This window comes from Quercus robur, chromosome 1, assembly GCF_932294415.1.
Source record: "Quercus robur chromosome 1, dhQueRobu3.1, whole genome shotgun sequence".
Taxonomy (NCBI): domain Eukaryota; kingdom Viridiplantae; phylum Streptophyta; class Magnoliopsida; order Fagales; family Fagaceae; genus Quercus; species Quercus robur.
The window spans coordinates 49665343-49687780 of NC_065534.1; the positions used below are offsets into that span (position 1 = coordinate 49665343).

Here is a 22438-nt window from a genome sequence, read left to right on the forward strand (position 1 = left end):
CTCTTCAGAAGCCAAGGGCGTCGCCAAGATTCAGAATGACACAGTTAAGGTAAGGGAAGCAGAGGCCAAAGATATTTCTCCCCTTCGACTGGACAAGAAAGAAGTCTCTCTTCCTTCAGCCAAAATCCGAAGCAGGTGTAGGTCGCATCAGATTTTTGGTGCGACAAAATTTGGATTTCATCCGGCGCCATGTGTCACGTGTGTGCGGATTTGGATTTCTCATCGCCGGTACTTTCCATACTTGCTCGGTCACTGCTAGAGCAATACTTGATTGATTGTTGCTAGAGCAAGATTGTGGATCTGGGGTCTTTGCTTCTTCTTCTCTCCCATCACCGGTACCATCCATACTTGCTCGATTGCTGCTAGAGCAAGATTATGGATCTGGCGTCTCCGCTTTTTCTTCTTTCTCACTACCGGCACCATCCATGCTTGCTCGATTGCTGCTAGAACAAGATTGTGGATTTATCGTTCCCATGGACAACTTTTATAGTTAACTTTTGAAATAGGCTTGTCTAAGCCATTTTATGTACAATGTACTTCTTCTTTATTAAATAAAAAGATGACTTTAATTTACTTTGCGAACCTTTCCTTTTCGGCAATAATTGTTTTATGAATGGGTGTGTTGGTATCATTTCTTTCGAATAGTATTAAGCATTGAGGCCGTTGATGGAAAAGAGTTGTCACCCTGAATTTATCAAAACTGATGGGCACACGACCGCTAACTTTAAATAAGTTAACTATATAGGACTAATCAGGAAAATAACCATGCGCTCTTCATTGTGAATAGCGCAACCGACAAAGGATGTGTAATTTAAAGTAAACGGTCCGAGGGGATCACCAGGTACTAAGGTTCTTTTCAACATTTATGATAATGCTTATAAAGATCACTTACCTTAAGCGTCTAGTCCGAGGATGGAGGCATGAGTGAATTTAGCTTAAACACTTAGAAAGTTACCAGTGCGTGTTAGTTTCCACAAAGCAAGAGGTTCGAGGACCATGCAAGACATTGGTTCTGTCTAGTACTTAGGTTCTTCTTGAAGTAACTAGTTTCCCCACGGGTTTGAGTCCGAGGACCATGCAAGACCTTGGTTCTGTCAAGCACTTAGGTTCTTCTTGAAGTAACTAGTTTCCTAATAGGTTTGAGTTCGAGGACCATGCAAGACCTTAGTTCTATCTAGCACTTATATTCTTCTTTGAAGTAACTAGTTTCCCCATAGGTTTGAGTTTGAAGACCATGCAAGACCTTGGTTCTGTCTAGCACTTATGTACTTCTTGAAGTAACTAGTTTCCCCATAAGTTTGAATCCGAGGACCATGCAAGACCTCGGTTCTGTCTAGCAATTATATTCTTCTTGAAGTAACTAGTTTCCCCATAGATTTGAGTCCGAGGACCATGCAAGACCTTGGTTCTGTCTAGCACTTATATTCTTCTTGAAGTAACTAGTTTTCCCATAGGTTTGAATCCGAGAACCATGCAAGACCTTGGTTCTGTATAGCACTTATATTCTTCTTGAAGTAACTAGTTTCCCCACATGTTTGAGTCCAAGGACCATGCAAGACCTTGGTTTCGTCTGGCATTTATGTTCTTCTTGAAGTAACTAGTTTCCACATAGGTTTGAGTCCGAGGACCATACAAGACCTTGGTTATGTGTAGCACTTATGTTCTTCTTGAAGTAACTAGTTTCTCCACATGTTTGAGTCCGAGGACCATGCAAGACCTTGGTTCTGTCTAGCACTTATGTTCTTCTTGAAGTAACTAGTTTCCCCACAAGTTTGAGTCCGAGGACCATGTAGGATCTTGGTTCTGTCTAGCACTTATGTTCTTCTTGAAGTAACTAGTTTCCCCACAGGTTTGAGTCCGAGGACCATGCAAGACCTTGGTTCTGTCTAGCACTTATGTTCTTTTTGAAGTAACTAGTTTCCCCACATGTTTGAGTCCGAGGACCATGCAAGACCTTGGTTCTGTCTAGCAGTTATGTTCTTCTTGAAGTAACTAGTTTCCCCACAGATATGAGTCCGAGGACCATGCAAGACCTTGGTTCTGTTTAGCACTTAGGTTCTTCTTAAATTAACTAGTTTCCCCATAGGTTTGAGTCTGAGGACCATGCAAGACCTCAGTTCTGTCTAGCACTTATGTTCTTCTTGAAGTAACTAGTTTCCCCATAGGTTTGAGTTCGAGGACCATGCAAGACCTTAGTTCTGTCTAGCACTTATATTCTTCTTGAAGTAATTAGTTTCCCCACAAGTTTGAGTCTGAGGACCATGCAAGACCTTGGTTCTGTATACCACTTATGTTCTTCTTGAAGTAACTAGTTTCCCCACAGGTTTGAGTCCGAGGATCATGCAAGATCTTGATTTCGTTTAGCACTTAGATTCTTCTTAAAGTAACTAGTTTCCCCATAAGTTTGAGTCCGAGGACCATGCAAGACCTTGGTTCTATCTAGCACTTATATTCTTCTTTGAAGTAACTAGTTTCCCCAAAGGTTTGAGTCCGAGGACCATGCAAGCCCTTGGTTCTGTCTAGCACTTAGGTTCTTCTTGAAGTAACTAGTTTCCCCATAGATATGAGTCCGAGGACCATGCAAGACCTTGGTTTTGTTTAGCACTTAGGTTCTTCTTAAAGTAACTAGTTTCCCCATAGGTTTGAGTCTGAGGACCATGCAAGATCTCAGTTCTGTCTAGCACTTATGTTCTTCTTGAAGTAACTAGTTTCCCCATAGGTTTGAGTTCGAGGACCATGCAAGACCTTGGTTCTGTCTAGCACTTATATTCTTTTTGAATTAACTAGTTTCTCCACAGGTTTGAGTCTGAGGACCATGCAAGACCTTGGTTCTGTCTAGCACTTACGTTCTTCTTGAAGTAACTAGTTTCCCCATAGATTTGAGTCCGAGGATCATGCAAGATCTTGGTTTCGTTTAGCACTTAGATTCTTCTTAAAGTAACTAGTTTCCTCATAAGTTTGAGTTCGAGGACCATGCAAGACCTTGGTTATGTCTAGCACTTATGTTCTTCTTGAAATAACTAGTTTCCCCATAGGTTTGAGTCTGAGGACTATGCAAGATCTTGGTTCTATCTAGCACTTATATTCTTTTTTGAAGTAACTAGTTTCCCCAAAAGTTTGAGTCCGAGGACCATGCAAGCCCTTGGTTCTGTCTAGCACTTAGGTTCTTCTTGAAGTAACTAGTTTTCCCATAGGTTTGAGTCCGAGGACCATGCAAGACCTCGGTTCTGTCTAGCAATTATATTCTTCTTGAAGTAACTAGTTTCCCCATAGATTTGAGTCCGAGGACCATGCAAGACCTTGGTTCTGTCTAGCACTTATATTCTTCTTGAAGTAACTAGTTTTCCCATAGGTTTGAATCCGAGAACCATGCAAGACCTTGGTTATGTATAGCACTTATATTCTTCTTGAAGTAACTAGTTTCCCCACATGTTTGAGTCCAAGGACCATGCAAGACCTTGGTTTTGTCTGGCATTTATGTTCTTCTTGAAGTAACTAGTTTCCACATAGGTTTGAGTCCGAGGACCATACAAGACCTTGGTTATGTGTAGCACTTATGTTCTTCTTGAAGTAACTAGTTTCTCCACATGTTTGAGTCCGAGGACATTGCAAGACCTTGGTTCTGTCTAGCACTTATGTTCTTCTTGAAGTAACTAGTTTCCCCACAAGTTTGAGTCCGAGGACCATGTAGGATCTTGGTTCTGTCTAGCACTTATGTTCTTCTTGAAGTAACTAGTTTCCCCACAGGTTTGAGTCCGAGGACTATGCAAGACCTTGGTTCTGTCTAGCACTTATGTTCTTTTTGAAGTAACTAGTTTCCCCACATGTTTGAGTCCGAGGACCATGCAAGACCTTGGTTCTGTCTAGCAGTTATGTTCTTCTTGAAGTAACTAGTTTCCCCACAGATATGAGTCCGAGGACCATGCAAGACCTTGGTTCTGTTTAGCACTTAGGTTCTTCTTAAATTAACTAGTTTCCCCATAGGTTTGAGTCTGAGGACCATGCAAGACCTCAGTTCTGTCTAGCACTTATGTTCTTCTTGAAGTAACTAGTTTCCCCATAGGTTTGAGTTCGAGGACCATGCAAGACCTTAGTTCTGTCTAGCACTTATATTCTTCTTGAAGTAATTAGTTTCCCCACAAGTTTGAGTCTGAGGACCATGCAAGACCTTGGTTCTGTATACCACTTATGTTCTTCTTGAAGTAACTAGTTTCCCCACAGGTTTGAGTCCGAGGATCATGCAAGATCTTGATTTCGTTTAGCACTTAGATTCTTCTTAAAGTAACTAGTTTCCCCATAAGTTTGAGTCCGAGGACCATGCAAGACCTTGGTTCTATCTAGCACTTATATTCTTCTTTGAAGTAACTAGTTTCCCCAAAGGTTTGAGTCCGAGGACCATGCAAGCCCTTGGTTCTGTCTAGCACTTAGGTTCTTCTTGAAGTAACTAGTTTCCCCATAGATATGAGTCCGAGGACCATGCAAGACCTTGGTTTTGTTTAGCACTTAGGTTCTTCTTAAAGTAACTAGTTTCCCCATAGGTTTGAGTCTGAGGACCATGCAAGATCTCAGTTCTGTCTAGCACTTATGTTCTTCTTGAAGTAACTAGTTTCCCCATAGGTTTGAGTTCGAGGACCATGCAAGACCTTGGTTCTGTCTAGCACTTATATTCTTTTTGAATTAACTAGTTTCTCCACAGGTTTGAGTCTGAGGACCATGCAAGACCTTGGTTCTGTCTAGCACTTACGTTCTTCTTGAAGTAACTAGTTTCCCCATAGATTTGAGTCCGAGGATCATGCAAGATCTTGGTTTCGTTTAGCACTTAGATTCTTCTTAAAGTAACTAGTTTCCTCATAAGTTTGAGTTCGAGGACCATGCAAGACCTTGGTTATGTCTAGCACTTATGTTCTTCTTGAAATAACTAGTTTCCCCATAGGTTTGAGTCTGAGGACTATGCAAGATCTTGGTTCTATCTAGCACTTATATTCTTTTTTGAAGTAACTAGTTTCCCCAAAAGTTTGAGTCCGAGGACCATGCAAGCCCTTGGTTCTGTCTAGCACTTAGGTTCTTCTTGAAGTAACTAGTTTTCCCATAGGTTTGAGTCCGAGGACCATGCAAGACCTCGGTTCTGTCTAGCAATTATATTCTTCTTGAAGTAACTAGTTTCCCCATAGATTTGAGTCCGAGGACCATGCAAGACCTTGGTTCTGTCTAGCACTTATATTCTTCTTGAAGTAACTAGTTTTCCCATAGGTTTGAATCCGAGAACCATGCAAGACCTTGGTTCTGTATAGCACTTATATTCTTCTTGAAGTAACTAGTTTCCCCACATGTTTGAGTCCAAGGACCATGCAAGACCTTGGTTTTGTCTGGCATTTATGTTCTTCTTGAAGTAACTAGTTTCCACATAGGTTTGAGTCCGAGGACCATACAAGACCTTGGTTATGTGTAGCACTTATGTTCTTCTTGAAGTAACTAGTTTCTCCACATGTTTGAGTCCGAGGACCATGCAAGACCTTGGTTCTGTCTAGCACTTATGTTCTTCTTGAAGTAACTAGTTTCCCCACAAGTTTGAGTCCGAGGACCATGTAGGATCTTGGTTCTGTCTAGCACTTATGTTCTTCTTGAAGTAACTAGTTTCCCCACAGGTTTGAGTCCGAGGACTATGCAAGACCTTGGTTCTGTCTAGCACTTATGTTCTTTTTGAAGTAACTAGTTTCCCCACATGTTTGAGTCCGAGGACCATGCAAGACCTTGGTTCTGTCTAGCAGTTATGTTCTTCTTGAAGTAACTAGTTTCCCCACAGATATGAGTCCGAGGACCATGCAAGACCTTGGTTCTGTTTAGCACTTAGGTTCTTCTTAAATTAACTAGTTTCCCCATAGGTTTGAGTCTGAGGACCATGCAAGACCTCAGTTCTGTCTAGCACTTATGTTCTTCTTGAAGTAACTAGTTTCCCCATAGGTTTGAGTTCGAGGACCATGCAAGACCTTAGTTCTGTCTAGCACTTATATTCTTCTTGAAGTAATTAGTTTCCCCACAAGTTTGAGTCTGAGGACCATGCAAGACCTTGGTTCTGTATACCACTTATGTTCTTCTTGAAGTAACTAGTTTCCCCACAGGTTTGAGTCCGAGGATCATGCAAGATCTTGATTTCGTTTAGCACTTAGATTCTTCTTAAAGTAACTAGTTTCCCCATAAGTTTGAGTCCGAGGACCATGCAAGACCTTGGTTCTATCTAGCACTTATATTCTTCTTTGAAGTAACTAGTTTCCCCAAAGGTTTGAGTCCGAGGACCATGCAAGCCCTTGGTTCTGTCTAGCACTTAGGTTCTTCTTAAATTAACTAGTTTCCCCATAGGTTTGAGTCTGAGGACCATGCAAGACCTCAGTTCTGTCTAGCACTTATGTTCTTCTTGAAGTAACTAGTTTCCCCATAGGTTTGAGTTCGAGGACCATGCAAGACCTTGGTTCTGTCTAGCACTTATATTCTTTTTGAATTAACTAGTTTCTCCACAGGTTTGAGTCTGAGGACCATGCAAGACCTTGGTTCTGTCTAGCACTTACGTTCTTCTTGAAGTAACTAGTTTCCCCATAGATTTGAGTCCGAGGATCATGCAAGATCTTGGTTTCGTTTAGCACTTAGATTCTTCTTAAAGTAACTAGTTTCCTCATAAGTTTGAGTTCGAGGACCATGCAAGACCTTGGTTATGTCTAGCACTTATGTTCTTCTTGAAATAACTAGTTTCCCCATAGGTTTGAGTCTGAGGACTATGCAAGATCTTGGTTCTATCTAGCACTTATATTCTTTTTTGAAGTAACTAGTTTCCCCAAAAGTTTGAGTCCGAGGACCATGCAAGCCCTTGGTTCTGTCTAGCACTTAGGTTCTTCTTGAAGTAACTAGTTTTCCCATAGGTTTGAGTCCGAGGACCATGCAAGACCTCGGTTCTGTCTAGCAATTATATTCTTCTTGAAGTAACTAGTTTCCCCATAGATTTGAGTCCGAGGACCATGCAAGACCTTGGTTCTGTCTAGCACTTATATTCTTCTTGAAGTAACTAGTTTTCCCATAGGTTTGAATCCGAGAACCATGCAAGACCTTGGTTCTGTATAGCACTTATATTCTTCTTGAAGTAACTAGTTTCCCCACATGTTTGAGTCCAAGGACCATGCAAGACCTTGGTTTTGTCTGGCATTTATGTTCTTCTTGAAGTAACTAGTTTCCACATAGGTTTGAGTCCGAGGACCATACAAGACCTTGGTTATGTGTAGCACTTATGTTCTTCTTGAAGTAACTAGTTTCTCCACATGTTTGAGTCCGAGGACCATGCAAGACCTTGGTTCTGTCTAGCACTTATGTTCTTCTTGAAGTAACTAGTTTCCCCACAAGTTTGAGTCCGAGGACCATGTAGGATCTTGGTTCTGTCTAGCACTTATGTTCTTCTTGAAGTAACTAGTTTCCCCACAGGTTTGAGTCCGAGGACTATGCAAGACCTTGGTTCTGTCTAGCACTTATGTTCTTTTTGAAGTAACTAGTTTCCCCACATGTTTGAGTCCGAGGACCATGCAAGACCTTGGTTCTGTCTAGCAGTTATGTTCTTCTTGAAGTAACTAGTTTCCCCACAGATATGAGTCCGAGGACCATGCAAGACCTTGGTTCTGTTTAGCACTTAGGTTCTTCTTAAATTAACTAGTTTCCCCATAGGTTTGAGTCTGAGGACCATGCAAGACCTCAGTTCTGTCTAGCACTTATGTTCTTCTTGAAGTAACTAGTTTCCCCATAGGTTTGAGTTCGAGGACCATGCAAGACCTTAGTTCTGTCTAGCACTTATATTCTTCTTGAAGTAATTAGTTTCCCCACAAGTTTGAGTCTGAGGACCATGCAAGACCTTGGTTCTGTATACCACTTATGTTCTTCTTGAAGTAACTAGTTTCCCCACAGGTTTGAGTCCGAGGATCATGCAAGATCTTGATTTCGTTTAGCACTTAGATTCTTCTTAAAGTAACTAGTTTCCCCATAAGTTTGAGTCCGAGGACCATGCAAGACCTTGGTTCTATCTAGCACTTATATTCTTCTTTGAAGTAACTAGTTTCCCCAAAGGTTTGAGTCCGAGGACCATGCAAGCCCTTGGTTCTGTCTAGCACTTAGGTTCTTCTTGAAGTAACTAGTTTCCCCATAGATATGAGTCCGAGGACCATGCAAGACCTTGGTTTTGTTTAGCACTTAGGTTCTTCTTCAAGTAACTAGTTTCCCCATAGGTTTGAGTCTGAGGACCATGCAAGACCTCAGTTCTGTCTAGCACTTATGTTCTTCTTGAAGTAACTAGTTTCCCCATAGGTTTGAGTTCGAGGACCATGCAAGACCTTGGTTCTGTCTAGCACTTATATTCTTTTTGAATTAACTAGTTTCTCCACAGGTTTGAGGCTGAGGACCATGCAAGACCTTGGTTCTGTCTAGCACTTATGTTCTTCTTGAAGTAACTAGTTTCCCCATAGATTTGAGTCCGAGGATCATGCAAGATCTTGGTTTCGTTTAGCACTTAGATTCTTCTTAAAGTAACTAATTTCCTCATAAGTTTGAGTCCGAGGACCATGCAAGACCTTGGTTATGTCTAGCACTTATGTTCTTCTTGAAATAACTAGTTTCCCCATAGGTTTGAGTCTGAGGACTATGCAAGATCTTGGTTCTATCTAGCACTTATATTCTTTTTTGAAGTAACTAGTTTCCCCAAAAGTTTGAGTCCGAGGACCATGCAAGCCCTTGGTTCTGTCTAGCACTTAGGTTCTTCTTGAAGTAACTAGTTTTCCCATAGGTTTGAGTCCGAGGACCATGCAAGACCTCGGTTCTGTCTAGCAATTATATTCTTCTTGAAGTAACTAGTTTCCCCATAGATTTGAGTCCGAGGACCATGCAAGACCTTGGTTCTGTCTAGCACTTATATTCTTCTTGAAGTAACTAGTTTTCCCATAGGTTTGAATCCGAGAACCATGCAAGACCTTGGTTCTGTATAGCACTTATATTCTTCTTGAAGTAACTAGTTTCCCCACATGTTTGAGTCCAAGGACCATGCAAGACCTTGGTTTTGTCTGGCATTTATGTTCTTCTTGAAGTAACTAGTTTCCACATAGGTTTTAGTCCGAGGACCATACAAGACCTTGGTTATGTGTAGCACTTATGTTCTTCTTGAAGTAACTAGTTTCTCCACATGTTTGAGTCCGAGGACCATGCAAGACCTTGGTTCTGTCTAGCACTTATGTTCTTCTTGAAGTAACTAGTTTCCCCATAGGTTTGAGTCCGAGGACTATGCAAGACCTTAGTTCTGTCTAGCACTTATGTTCTTTTTGAAGTAACTTGTTTCCCCAAAGGTTTGAGTTCGAGGATCATGTAAGACCTTGGTTCTGTCTAACACTTATATTCTTCTTTGAAGTAACTAGTTTCCCCATAGGTTTGAGTCCAAGGACCATGCAAGACCTTGGTTCTGTCTAGCACTTATGTTCTTCTTGAAGTAACTAGTTTCTCCATAGGTTTGAGTCTGAGGACCATGCAAGATCTTGGTTCTGTCTAGCACTTATGTTCTTCTTGAAGTAACTAGTTTCCCCATAGGTTTGAGTCCGAGGACCATGCAAGACCTTGGTTCTCGACTTCTTTCCCCAATGGGGATTCATCGAGCCGGGCTACTAGACCCGCGAGAACTAGCCCCTTGACATATGTACGGGGCATATACTTGATGTCAGAAGCCCCTAGAACTGCGCCCCTCTTAGTATCCCTTCCCGTGTAATCAGTACTTCGAAATGTAGACCTAAGCGTAGGCTGAGTTATGACAACAACTGTGTGTTCTAAGAAATAGTAGGGAAGCTTTCGTGTAACACACTCCACTGTCAAAATGGTCTTCTCGAGGGACTCTTGCTGGTAGGAGCTTGATCCCACCATGATTAACCGTTGCATTCATCAACGCATAAGCTCTTCCCACAGACGGCGCCAATTGTAGGGTCACGTTTTACAGCCCAAGCTCAAGATGTATGAGATCTTGGACTAGTGAGCCCGATACAATAAATTTGTAAAGAGTGGGTTGAAGAGCTAGGTTTTAGTGCATGGATAACAGTTAATATGGTGTTTATCACAGTCAAGCAAGGATGAACTGAGTTTATCAAAAAAGGTTGGTCCTCGGTACAGTCTGAGGAGCTTTTTCTAGTGCCTCTTGAGTGATAAGGGTTTTTTTGCCCCGCCATTACTGCCCCCCCTTCACCCCCTTTTATATTAGTTTCATTCCTCCCAATTTGGGTTCCTAGTACTGATACTTGTCCCATCAGCCCTTCCTCCAAGTTGTTGGGAGTGGTTGTAAAGGCAGAAAAGTATGGTTATGTCAGGTACAAGGCACTGAATGTAATAATGTCAACTTTTCCCTTAGATATTTCTTTTTTCCCTATTGTCATTTTCTGTTTTAGTACTTTTCATGTTCCATGGAGTGACCCGGTGTGCCACTCTCAGTGATAGGCCGTTCCCTTTATCCTCGGCCATACCTGGCCGATGAGAGATTCTTCCTATGGTCGAGGAGGGGTTCTTCCTTGGACTGAACCCCTGGCCCAACGTGTATATTGATATGGGCTCCCTGGTTTGCTACTCCCACAAATACTATTTAACATTTAGGGTAGGGAAATTTCAATCAATTTAGGTACAAATAAAATACTAGCCTCTAAGCACGTGCTTTAGGGTAGAGAAATTTTAATTAATTAAGTTACAAGTAAAATACCAGTTTTTGAGTACGAGCTCACACATGTATTCATAAGCTCATATATTTGGGTAAAATTTAATCATTTGCATCTATTGTAATTTGAGATTATTAAATCTTTGAATCTCAAAAAAAAAAAAAAAACTAAGAGTAAGATAAGTATTACGCATTTGTGATTAGTATTATGTATTTGTGAGAAGTTTTTTTTAATTAAAAAATATAATAATTCCAAATTAGAAAGGGGACAAATTATTAAATTTTTGCCAAAAAATAGAAGTGTAGCGTGTACTCAGTACTATATGCTAACGTATTTCTACTCCACCTTCTGGAGATCAGATCTTCGCACATGATCTGTCTCTCGTACACACGCGCACCAGAAAAACCTTTTCCGTTGAAATCTCTATCTTTCTCTCACCCAGAGATTTAAGAAATTTTCCATTTCTTATTTTCTCTGAGGCATATTAACAAAAACTCTTACTACCAAAAAGATGGGTTTGCGATCAAACCCTAGAAGAACCTTCTTTTCACTCTCTCTTCTCTCAATCCTTGTCTTCCTCCTCTTCACCTCCTTCGCTCTTGCTCAGGTCTCTCTCTCTCTCTCTCTCTCTCTATATATATATATGCATATATGTGGTGTTTGTTGGTGATTGTGATTGTGTTTGTTGTGAATTGTAGGAGTTCGAGCTTGATACTGACAAGGAAGAGTCTACTGGATCCAAAGATCTGGGTCGCCGTAGCAAGGTTCGTGTGTGTGTATTTTTATTATTATTATTTTTTTTTTAAGGATTTGTTTGATTGGCTGCTGAGAAAATTTGATTAGAAGGAAGAAGGAAGAAAGAGAAACTTTTACATGTTTTATGTGTTTGTCTAATTTGGGTTGCATTTAGTTTTGGATAATTGAATGGTTAAATTAGTGATGTTGGATTGTTTTTGAGACAATTCAAACTAATTATTAACTATGCCGAAGAGAAAATCTGAGAACTCGTGTTTGTTTAGTTGCTGAGAAAATTTGAGTAGAAAGAGGAAATAGAAACATTTATGTTTTTGTCTATTTTGGTTGCATTTGGTTTTCGGATCAATGGTCAAATTAGGTTATTTTGATGTTGGGTTGTTTCCGAGACAAATCAAACCCCAATTATTAACTATGCTGAAGAGAACATTTGAAAATTTGTATTAGTTTTTTTCTTCTTTTGATTTGGTTTTTTCAGGAAATGAATTTCTAGACTTGTCTATTTGGTGCTTTGCCTTTTCTTTTTGAGATTTAGGAAGTAGTGGGTATGCTTAATTTTCCATTAGTACTAATTTTTTTAGTAGTAGTTGTTGGTTTGGTTCCAATGGAATTGAAATCCCACCTGAAAGAAGTCAAATATTTCCCCTCTCCCTGTCTCTTGAAAACAAGAGATAATTTATAATCGAGAGAAACAACCATTGCTCTTGTATACATCTCATGTATGCCAATGAGCTCTAACTCAAGTGGAATCTCCTTTAGTTGAAGAGCAAGGTGGAGGCTCAGGTCGTGGGTTCAAGGGTGACCGGGTGCATGTGTGACTTAAAAAGTATATATTTTGTGTACTTAGGGTGCACAGTTGCACTTGCACCTATTTTTGCACTTATTTAACAAAATTACTTATGAAAATGCGAAACTATTATTTGTCATTTGAAATGTAAGGTTCCCTTTCTTAATTTCATTTTTTCCCTCCGAGTTTGAATCATAAGATTCTTTTATACTTTTTCTTAACAATCAACCATAGCTTGTGATACACGTAATTTTCTGTCCTTTTAAGTAGAATTAGTAGCATTGTATAAATTTGAGGTGTATTTAAATTAGAAGTTTAGTTTCTGTTTCTTTTTAATGTGTTTTTTTTTAATAATATTTATATGTTAATTTCTGTGTACAGATTAGTTTGAGTGACCTTGAGATTATTGGGGACAAGACTGGTCTCAAATTGGACTCTGAAGGTCTTGGAATTTTTGATGCATTTTTCACAAGTTTTTCAATGATTCTTGTCAGTGAGGTTTGTGCATTCAATTCCTGTTTTTATTTATTTATTTAGCACCAGTTTAGCAAATTATGTTCTTTTAACTGCTTGCATTTATTTATTCTCTTGGTAACTTTTTGGTACAAGCTTTCCAGCTTTTGTGAAAATGGAGTTATTGAAAAGGCTGTACCTAGAAAAAAAAGAGCGAAGTTTTAAAAAGACTGTATTTTGAAAAGGTGTGTTTTCAAACCACTGTGGAAAATGGGCACTAGTAACATTATTTTAAGAGAAAAAAAGCATGAAATGATGTACCAAGTCATGTTAACAGACAAGTGATTAAGCTTGCCCTTTTTGCTGCTTGTATAATTGATTTTGCTCTCTTTACCGGATTTCTGTTCATTGCTTTGGTGAAATTTGACAATCATGCTGCTAGATTGGAGATGAGACATTTATAATAGCAGCTCTTATGGCGATGCGTCACCCCAAGTCAATTGTTTTATCTGGTGCTTTGTCTGCCTTGATTGTAATGACTGTAAGTTCACTAATTTTCTATTTCCTTTTATTTATTTTTAGTTCGATAATTGCATTATTTCTTTTACCCCTGCTCGTGATTTGTGGTTCTGATGAGGTAATGCATTTCTTGGTGCTGTAATGGAATGACTTTTCAGCAACTACAAAGCACTACTGACTGCTCTTTCTCTTATTGTTATCAAGATTAAAGAAGTTGTCCATGTCAATTAGGTACTTTCCACTGGACTTGGTAGGATTGTGCCGAATTTAATATCTAGAAAGCATACCAATAGTGCAGCTACAGGTATATGTATAGTTTATATTTTTGTATTTGTATTTACTTTGCTTTCTTCTTTTGGTCACTTAGCTTGTAATCACTTTTTTTTCACCTCTTATATTCACTCAGTGCTTTCAACATACTGCTATGTATCTCATCTGCAAATGCTGATGCATACATGTTGATAGTGTTGATTTGATTGGTCTCTCTTCATGGATATTTTGTTGACAGCCTCTTTAATGGATTCTTTCCTCACTTGCACGTTGCTTTTAGATAAGTGAAGCATATAAAAATGACAGTGTTCTTGTAATGTTGGCTTCAAATTATTTTTGAATATCTGGTAATTGTACCCTAGTGTGTGTTTGGCAAAAATTAAAAAACCAGCTTATTTTATTATTCAGCTTATTTTTGTTACTATTCATGGGCTCCACTACACTTTTTGGTATTATTCATAGGTTTTACTGTACTATTTCAGCTAACTTTTACCTTTATCTATAGTACTTTTAGCAAAAAGTTTTCAGTTTCAACAAAATAAGCGGATCCCAAACAGAGGCCTAATGTTTTTCTACTTATCAAAAAAACTTGGATAATAATATGGTGAACTTGATTTGTACCTGTTGGCACCATGATGTTGTATTATGTGCATCATGTTTGGTTGGCCGAAAATCATAATTTTGTTAAAATTAACACCCAAAATGAGCGTCTTATGAGTACAAGCCACACATGAGCAGTTTAAGATGAGGTTTGTGCCTGGTTATCTCTTCAGGATTGAACTCCAAAGGCTTAAACAACTTTTGGTGGTGATATGACCCGCATGAGATTGTATTACTTGATGCCTCTACTTGATGAATTATAGTACGGTGCTTGCTAATGAGTTCAGATCACAGTATTAAACTTCTGTTGTCTTCTTTGCATCTCTTCGAAAATATAAATGAACCCTGAATCTTTGCCTTCCTCTTTCAACTCCTACATTCTATGTTGCATTGTTTAGATGGTTTTACAATTTGTTTATCTAATTAGATAACATTAGTTGTCAACTTGTCATCTGAATGAAGTTAATGAACATTAGCTTTTTGTATTCTTTTCATATGCAGTTCTTTATTTAATTTTTGGAGGGCGATTACTTTACATTGCATGGAGGTCAGATTCAAAATCTTCTCAGAAAAAGGAGATGGAAGAAGTATGTATTTTATGCACACTCAACTTCAGTTTGATATTCGCTTATGTAATGTTTTATTCTTTTAGATGTGTACTTTTCCATTTTCTTTTTCAGTTTACTCATAAGCTTGCTTGTTATAAATGGCAATCAGCGGGAAATTGCAGAACTATGATATTTGCAAGCTTTTCGGCAGTAGATCTGTGTGTTATATGATTCCAACACCACTTTAACTCTTGGATTTTATCCAGGTTGCATCACATGTGCTTGGAGTTTATGTTAGATATAGTCTTAATTATACAATAATCCATAATTTATGGGTGGCCTTTCCCACCCGTGCTATGTTCATCTTATGCATTTAGTTATAGCTACAGCAAAGTTAAGATGGGTCGAAGCAGTTTCCTCAATGCATTGATTTCTTTCTATGCACAAGAGATTAGTGGCCATCTAATGTTATGCTCCTTACATATATTATATAGGATGAGCATCAGTCCAACCGAATTTAGAGACCATAATGAATACTCTTCAGATAAATGAAAATAAAATAGGAAATTAACTCCTCTGTGCTTGTGGACATTGTGGAGGGAGACGAACCACCACACTCTTGATGATGTGGAAAACTTGGTGGTTCAATTGAAAACATATTTCTGGGAAGCATGGGTGCTGCCGCACCTGCACCCGACTCATTTCTACATGCCGATTTGCATTCAACGCGCAGATTCGCCACCTTTTTTTTTTCCTCTTCGATTCATGCCGATTTTGGCCGAAATCCGCTGAAATTGGCCGAAATCCGTCGAAGCTGGCTGAGAAACTGGCTGAAACAGCCCCAATTCAGTCTGATTCTGTCCGAATAAGAAGAGGAAGAAGAAAGATCTACTACCAAAAGATTTGTGAAGAAAAAAAAAAAAAAAAAAAAAAAAAGAAGACGACAACGACGTGGAGACAGATGACTGTAGACTTTCAATAGAGCCTTGGAATGTGATATTAATAAAGCAATGCATGTGAGTAGTGGTGGGACTTGGCAATGGAGCTTCTTGGAAGCTTCCTTGTTTATAAATATCCCAACACATTTGTTTATTTATAATAAAACCCCCCCAAATTTGAATATCTTTATTATGATTTTTTTAAAACACTATATTAAATTCAACAATTTATTTCATTTAGCTTAATAATAGCCAAATTATTTAGTAATTGTATCAATTTAAATAATTACTTATCATTAAAAAATAATATTATTTTGCAAAATTTACCCCCCTAAATATTAGCTATAAATATTAAATTGATCCCAAAGGTTTTTTATCTGCTATTGCTCTTAAATTGGTATATGTTTACCATTATATGAAAAAATATGCTTAGCAATATATAGAAAATATAAATAAAATATATTTAATAATTTATTAATAAATGTTTTCCGTCACACCTACATCCTACTTTTTCAAAAATTGCCGAGTCGTGGCACTGCACCCGAACCCGAATCTGCACCCGTGCTTCCTAGACATATTTCACTAGATCATTATTTGCGTGGTCACAAGCTTTGGGTCTTAGTGCTACTCATTCTTTTGTAGATTTTATTGACTCTCATTTCTTTTGTAGTTGAAATCTATTGTAATTCTTTGGGATATACTTAAAGAAAAATGTAATTCTTTTGGATGCCTTGTGCATATAAACTGTGTGCATGAGGTGAATCCTCCAAAAAAAGTTACTTATGAAAAAAGAAAAGAAAATTGAAAAATTTCTAGCATTTTTTGTGTGGAAGTTGTGGAGTTTTAACTTTTGATGTTTATCAATGTGTCTCTGATATGCCTCTTGCAAATTGCCCAGATATACCTAGACTGTTAAGAGAATTGTATGTTTCAGCTCTCATGACTCAGTTTTTCCCCCGGTGTTTTCTCTTTGCGTTATTATATTTTTTGACTCTCCCCTATCCATGTTCTAATTTATTACTTCTGATGGAAGGATATTGCATTAGGTAGCATTTATGGGCTTGCAAATGCAATTTAGAATTTTCTTTTTGATGAATTTGAAACTGCCTTTGCCCTCAAATGGCTATTTCTGTTGTGTATTTAGGTAGAAGAGAAACTTGAGGCTGGACAAGGAAAAACAACCTACCGCCGTTTCCTTTCAAGATTTTGTACTCCAATATTTTTGGAGGTATGCCTTGTGCATGTGGTTCTTATTTCCTTATAACATTCTTAATGCTGAAATTGATGATGTTTTACTTTTGTTGTTTGTTAATTCAACATTTGCAGCACATATCAATTTATATCTGTATTATGTGATCCTTCAACCTAGAGAATAAATAGATGAATAAGAAATGTCTATGGGTCCATGATGGATATTTTTTTAAGTCTTATGTTAACTGCTGTAGCTGAAAATTTCTGTTTTACCATTTGCAGTCATTTGTATTAACATTTCTAGCAGAGTGGGGAGACCGTAGCCAGATAGCAACGATTGCTGTAAGATTTTTTTTTTTTCTTTGTTTATTTCTTTCTTCCATTTAGTTTGTTATGGCCCATTTTACATTTCTTCAGGGTAATTTAACTTCATGAATGAATTTGATTTTTTCAATATGTACTCTTGTATATGATTGTTGCTTGTGTGTCGATTCTTTCACTCATGTGCGGAACTATTCAGGGCTTCATAAGTTTGTAAATTTTGAGGTGTTTGACTTCACATATCCTTTCTCTTAGTATTAACTTTGAACTTTGCGTCATGATATTATATGGATTCTAGTGTGATATTAAATTTGATGTTATGCTTTGGTTATGCAGTTTCACGAACTTAGGAACTGGTCCTATATTCTTAAGTATTAAAATAGGCCTATTGTTGAACCCTGAATTGCCATTATTGGTTCTTCATTTTCTAGGTTGAGTACTTCATTGTGTTTATTTCCTCTTTATATTCATCTGGATCCTGTTGTATTCACTTGAATTCTGCAGTGTATTAACATAGTAATATGTAGTTTACTTGTAGTTTTTCGCACTTACGAACAATAACTTGTGATTCTGCAGCTGGCGACACACAAAGCTGCTATTGGAGTGGCTGTGGGCGCCATAATAGGACATACTATCTGTACCTCAGTGGCCGTAGTGGGAGGAAGCATGCTAGCATCCAAGATCTCTCAACGCACAGTTGCTGCAATTGGAGGCTTGCTCTTCCTCGGATTTTCCTTGTCTTCCTATTTCTATCCTCCTCTATAATAGTGATATATTGTAGGCTAACCTGATTATTTTAGAGCATCAATTCTCTTCACTAGAAATTTTTCTCTTATTTTTCTTTTCATTTTTTCCAGTGTGTGGTTAAGTTCAAAGAAAAATATTATACGGACTGTTACCAAATTTTAAAAAAAGAATATTCTTTTGTGAAATTATTTTATTGATGTATGCATGGCTTTCCAACACGTTCATATGTTCAGCTTCTGATGATTGTAAACTTAAGAACGAAACGGGACATTCCTAAATAGTTTATGAAACTTGACTTTTAATTTTTTTCAACTTATTTGTGTGTGTGTGTGAGAGAGAGAGAGAGAGGGAGACACCTTGTGTGGTCCTGGCATAATATATGATTTTAAGACATCAAATAGAATTGAATCAATTGATTTATAATTAGTTTTTAAAAAATCACTTTAATATTTGAAAAGTGGCAGTAAAGGTAACACCAAATCGTTCTCAAATATTTTGGGCTGATTTAATGTAATCGATAACTTATGCTTTGAGTTGAATTGATATAATAATATAATAAATAGTTATCGGATGAAAGTAACATGATTTAAGAAGGAAGATTCCCACAAAATTCATGTAGCATAATCGTAGTCTGTTAAAAAAGAGGGGGAAATTACATTTTAAAAAAAATAAATAAATAAATTCTGTATGACATTTCAGATTAGTTTATGAACTTGGAGCAAAGAATGGACCGTGAGGTGGCTCAGTCTCCAAGCATTAGGGCCGAATTCATCCATTCAGAACACATCAATTGGAGTCATTTGAGACCTAGAAGTCAAATATTGTGTGAACAAGAGACACGTAACCTTAGGTTGGAGGTTGATCATCTACGTAGGCGGCTTCAACATAGAGTGCATTTCAGAGAAAATAGAACCCCTTCATTGAGCCAAAGTTATCGACGAAGATCCAAAACACCTCCTAGTGAATCCTTTACAATATCCTCTCATTTAGTAGGTGGAGAGAGACATCATTGAAGAAGGGTGAGAAATTCACCTCCTGAGAATATGGAAAATGATGCTATGAGCAGGGCCTTGCACTAGATCCCTTGGTCACCCTTTTCGAGTCATATTGAGAGGGCTAAGCTCCCCTATCATTTTACCCAACCAACTTTCACGATCTACAATGTAAGGACTGATCCGGTGGAGCATGTGAGCCATTTTAATCAAAGGATGACCATTTACTCTAGAAACAAGGCTCTCATGTGTAAGTTGTTCCCTTCTAGCCTCGGGCCCATTGCCATGAGGTGGTTCAATGGATTGGAGGAGGGTTCAATAGGGTCCTACGAGAAGCTAACTAGGGCGTTTGGTGCCAAATTTGTGACCTGTAGCAGGATCCTTAGACCTCTGGATTCTCTACTCTCCATGGCCATGAGGGAAGAAGAGACCTTAAAAAACTATTCGGATAGGTATTGGGAGCCTTTCAACGAGATAGATGGGGATTTTAAGGATGTGGCTATTAGAACCTTCAAAGTGGGGCTTCCTATGAATTCATACTTGAGGAAATCCCTCACCATGAAGCTTGCTCAGAACATGCACCAGCTAATGGATCGCATTGACGAGCATAAAAGAGTTGAAAACGATCAAGTATAGGGCAAAGGGAAAGCAAAGGTTTTCATGCTTGAACGGAGGGATCCTCGGTCTGATAGATTTGGCTTTAATCGATCGAGGAGATATTTTTTCAATCAAGTTCCCCAAAGCAACACCTAGGCGGTTAATTCGGTGTTTAAGGAACCCGTATATCAGGTGCTAGAAAAAATAAAAAAAAATGAGCTTTATTTCAAGTGGCCCAATAAGATGGGAGGGGACCCCACCAAACGGGATCAGAACATGTACTACCAATATCATTAGGACCGAGGTCATTTGACCGAGGACTGCAAGACCTTGCATGACTTCTTAGAACAGCTAGTCAAAGTAGGAAAGTTGAAACAATTCATGCATCAACCTTTTGCCCAAAGGGAGCAGTTAGGACCGGGTTACCAAATGGAGGTGGCACCACGCCCACCATTGGGAACCATCAACGTTATTTTTGCTGCACCAAATAGGGAAGCTGGTCCCTTGTCCAAGGTAATGGCCATTTCACCACAGCTTGAGGTAAGAGAAAAGGATAGAGGATCTAAAAGGATCAAGATAGAGCTGGAGCCAATCCTCAGCTTCTCGGAGGCTGATAAGATTGGTACTTTCTAGCCCCATAATGATGCTTTTGTGGTCACACTCTAAATATGAGGGTTTGATGTGAAAAGAGTAATGGTAGACCAAGGAAGTGGGGCTGAAATTATGTATTCGGAACTATACAAAGGGTTGGGGTTGAAACCTGAGGACCTTAGTAAGTATGACACCCCCTTGGTAGGATTTGACGGGAGAATTGTGACCCCCAAAGGGATGATTAAATTGCCCGTACAAATGGGTAGTGAAGTAGTTGAAGTAGACTTCATTATGGTTTATGCCTATTCCCCCTACACTACAATTTTGGCAAGGCCATGGCTCTACGCTATGGGGGCAGTCTCCTCAACTTTGCATATGAAAGTGAAGTTTCCAATTGAGGGGTGCGTTAGGGAGCTGGTGGGATGTCAAACCATGGCTAGGCAGTGTATGATTGATATTGTCATGTATCAATCGTTGCAAGTGAATCTCCCTTATTTGAGCCTTGTCTTGTAGCAATCAATAGTTGGAGTGTCAGAGGTCTCGGATAGAATGACAAAGATTAGTGTACAATGTGAAGAATTGGAGAAGATTGTCCTTGGTTCGGAAAATGATAAATATTTCCAGATTGGAACACAACTACCTCTAGCTGAGAAGGAAGAGTTCTTAGTCTTTCTGAGAAATAACTTAGATGTTTTTGCTCGAAGCACATACGAGGCTTTGAGGGTAGATTTGGAGTTCATATGCCATCACCTCAATGTGAACCTAGCCATAACACTGAGGAGGCAGCAGCCTCGACGATCTTCTAAGGAACATGCTGAAGTAGTAAAAGAGGAATTCAACAAGCTCAAAAAGGCTGGGGCCATCAAGGAGGTTTTTTTATCCAAAGTGGTTGGCTAACACCGTGGTAGTCAAGAGGAAGTCAGGTAAATGGAAGGTTTGTGTTAATTTCACCGATTTGAATAAGGCCTGCCCTAAAGACCCCTTTCCGGTTTCCAAAATTGATCAATTGTTCGATGTAACATTTGGCCATCCTCGGATGAGTTTTCTTGATGCCTTCCAAGACTACCATTAAATTCCACTAGCGTTGCCAAATCAAGAAAAGATTCCATTCTTGACCCCTACCGGGAACTACCATTATCGAATGATGCCCTTTGGCCTGAAGAACGCTGGCTCCACCTATCAAAGAATGGTGACAAGAATGTTTGAAGCTCATTTAGGCAAGAATGTGGAGGCTTATAAAGATGGCATGGTGGTGAAGAGCAAAGAGAAGTTCGAGCATTTTGGGGATTTGGATGAAATCTTTTCAATCCTGAGGAAGCATGAGTTGTGTCTAAATGCTTCTAAATGCTCCTTCGATGTGGGATTAGGGAAATTCTTGGGGTACATAATAACTCACTGAGGAATAGAGGTTAACCTTGATCAAATCAGAGCCATCCATGATCTACACCCATCTCGGAATCCGAAGGAAGTGTAGTGCTTGACCGGAATGACAGCGGCCTTAAACAGATTCATTTTTCGGCTGACTGACCGTTGTAAAGCATTTTTTTATTTGCTTCATATGTGGAAAGATTTTGCTTGGTCCAAGGAATGTGACAGGGCCTTTGAGGAGTTTAAGAAGTACTTGGCCCATCCACCAATTCTGTCCAGACCCATGAAGGAAGAAGTCTTGTATGCCTATATAGAAATCACAGACCATGCAGTGAGTTTAGTTCTAGTTTGAACGGAAACAGGGGTATAAAAACTTGTTTATTACGTGAGTAAGTCCCTCCAAGAGGTAGAGACCTGATACCTACCCTAAGAGAAGGCCATCTTGGACATCATACACACCACAAAGAAGCTTCCCTATTACTTCCAAGCACATATGATCGTTGTCCTCACCCAACTTCCTTTACAGGCATTGCTCCGAAAATTGGATTATACAAGAAGAGTAGCAAAGTGGGGAACCATGTTGGGAGCATGACATTAGGTACTTACCTTGTACAGTTGTAAGTGGGCATGTTTTGGCTAACCTGGTAGCTAAGTTTACTAAGGGAATGGAAAAGGGTGGCACCGAGGAGGGAGGTATGCCTGACAAAGAGATTTTGGTGATTACAACGTCACACTTGCTACTTTGGGAATTATACGTGGATAAGGCCGCTAACCAGAAGGGTTTAGCGATCGGAATTGTTCTAGTATCTCCTGAATGCATAACTATCGAGAAATCCTTGAAGTTAAGCTTTCCAGCCATGAATAATGAAGCATAATATGAAGCTCTTTGGGCAGGCTTAAATGCTGTAAAGAAACTTGGAGGCAAGGCCGTGGAGGTATTTTGTGATTCGAGGCTCATCATGGGGCTAGTGAGAGGAGAATTCGAGGCCAAGGATCAAAGGATGCAATGGTATCTAAGCCAAGTGAAACAATTGCAATCTAACTTTGAGGCATTTTCTAT

At 39.0% G+C, this 22438-nt stretch overlaps 2 protein-coding genes across 2 annotated transcripts; both read left to right on the forward strand.

The window, feature by feature from the left end:
* The first annotated feature begins 11020 nt into the window (after positions 1 to 11020).
* On the forward strand, positions 11021 to 18048 carry LOC126691170 (GDT1-like protein 3). Its single transcript, XM_050386236.1, has 9 exons — positions 11021 to 11310; positions 11402 to 11467; positions 12625 to 12741; positions 13139 to 13237; positions 13447 to 13519; positions 14587 to 14672; positions 16716 to 16799; positions 17045 to 17104; positions 17660 to 18048. Exons 1-9 carry the CDS (start codon positions 11215 to 11217, stop codon positions 17846 to 17848), a joined length of 870 nt encoding a protein of 289 aa, XP_050242193.1. The 5' UTR covers positions 11021 to 11214; the 3' UTR covers positions 17849 to 18048.
* A 1800-nt stretch (positions 18049 to 19848) lies between these two features.
* On the forward strand, positions 19849 to 20907 carry LOC126712849 (uncharacterized). The gene is made up of 3 exons (XM_050412345.1): positions 19849 to 20041; positions 20216 to 20427; positions 20524 to 20907. Exons 1-3 carry the CDS (start codon positions 19849 to 19851, stop codon positions 20905 to 20907), a joined length of 789 nt encoding a protein of 262 aa, XP_050268302.1.
* The last annotated feature ends 1531 nt before the right edge of the window (positions 20908 to 22438 follow it).

What these genes read in the sequence shown, in the direction of transcription:
- LOC126712849 (XM_050412345.1), top strand. Translation starts at nt 19,849, where the DNA reads ATGGAGGTGGCACCACGCCCACCATTGGGAACCATCAACGTTATTTTT. An exon ending in CTCGGAGGCTGATAAGATTG is followed by an intron (nt 20,042 to 20,215) that starts GTACTTTCTAGC and finishes CCCCCTTGGTAG; the next exon opens with GATTTGACGGGAGAATTGTG. An exon ending in AGGGGTGCGTTAGGGAGCTG is followed by an intron (nt 20,428 to 20,523) that starts GTGGGATGTCAA and finishes CTTGTCTTGTAG; the next exon opens with CAATCAATAGTTGGAGTGTC.
- LOC126691170 (XM_050386236.1), top strand. Translation starts at nt 11,215, where the DNA reads ATGGGTTTGCGATCAAACCCTAGAAGAACCTTCTTTTCACTCTCTCTT. An exon ending in AGAAAAAGGAGATGGAAGAA is followed by an intron (nt 14,673 to 16,715) that starts GTATGTATTTTA and finishes TTGTGTATTTAG; the next exon opens with GTAGAAGAGAAACTTGAGGC. An exon ending in GCCAGATAGCAACGATTGCT is followed by an intron (nt 17,105 to 17,659) that starts GTAAGATTTTTT and finishes GTGATTCTGCAG; the next exon opens with CTGGCGACACACAAAGCTGC.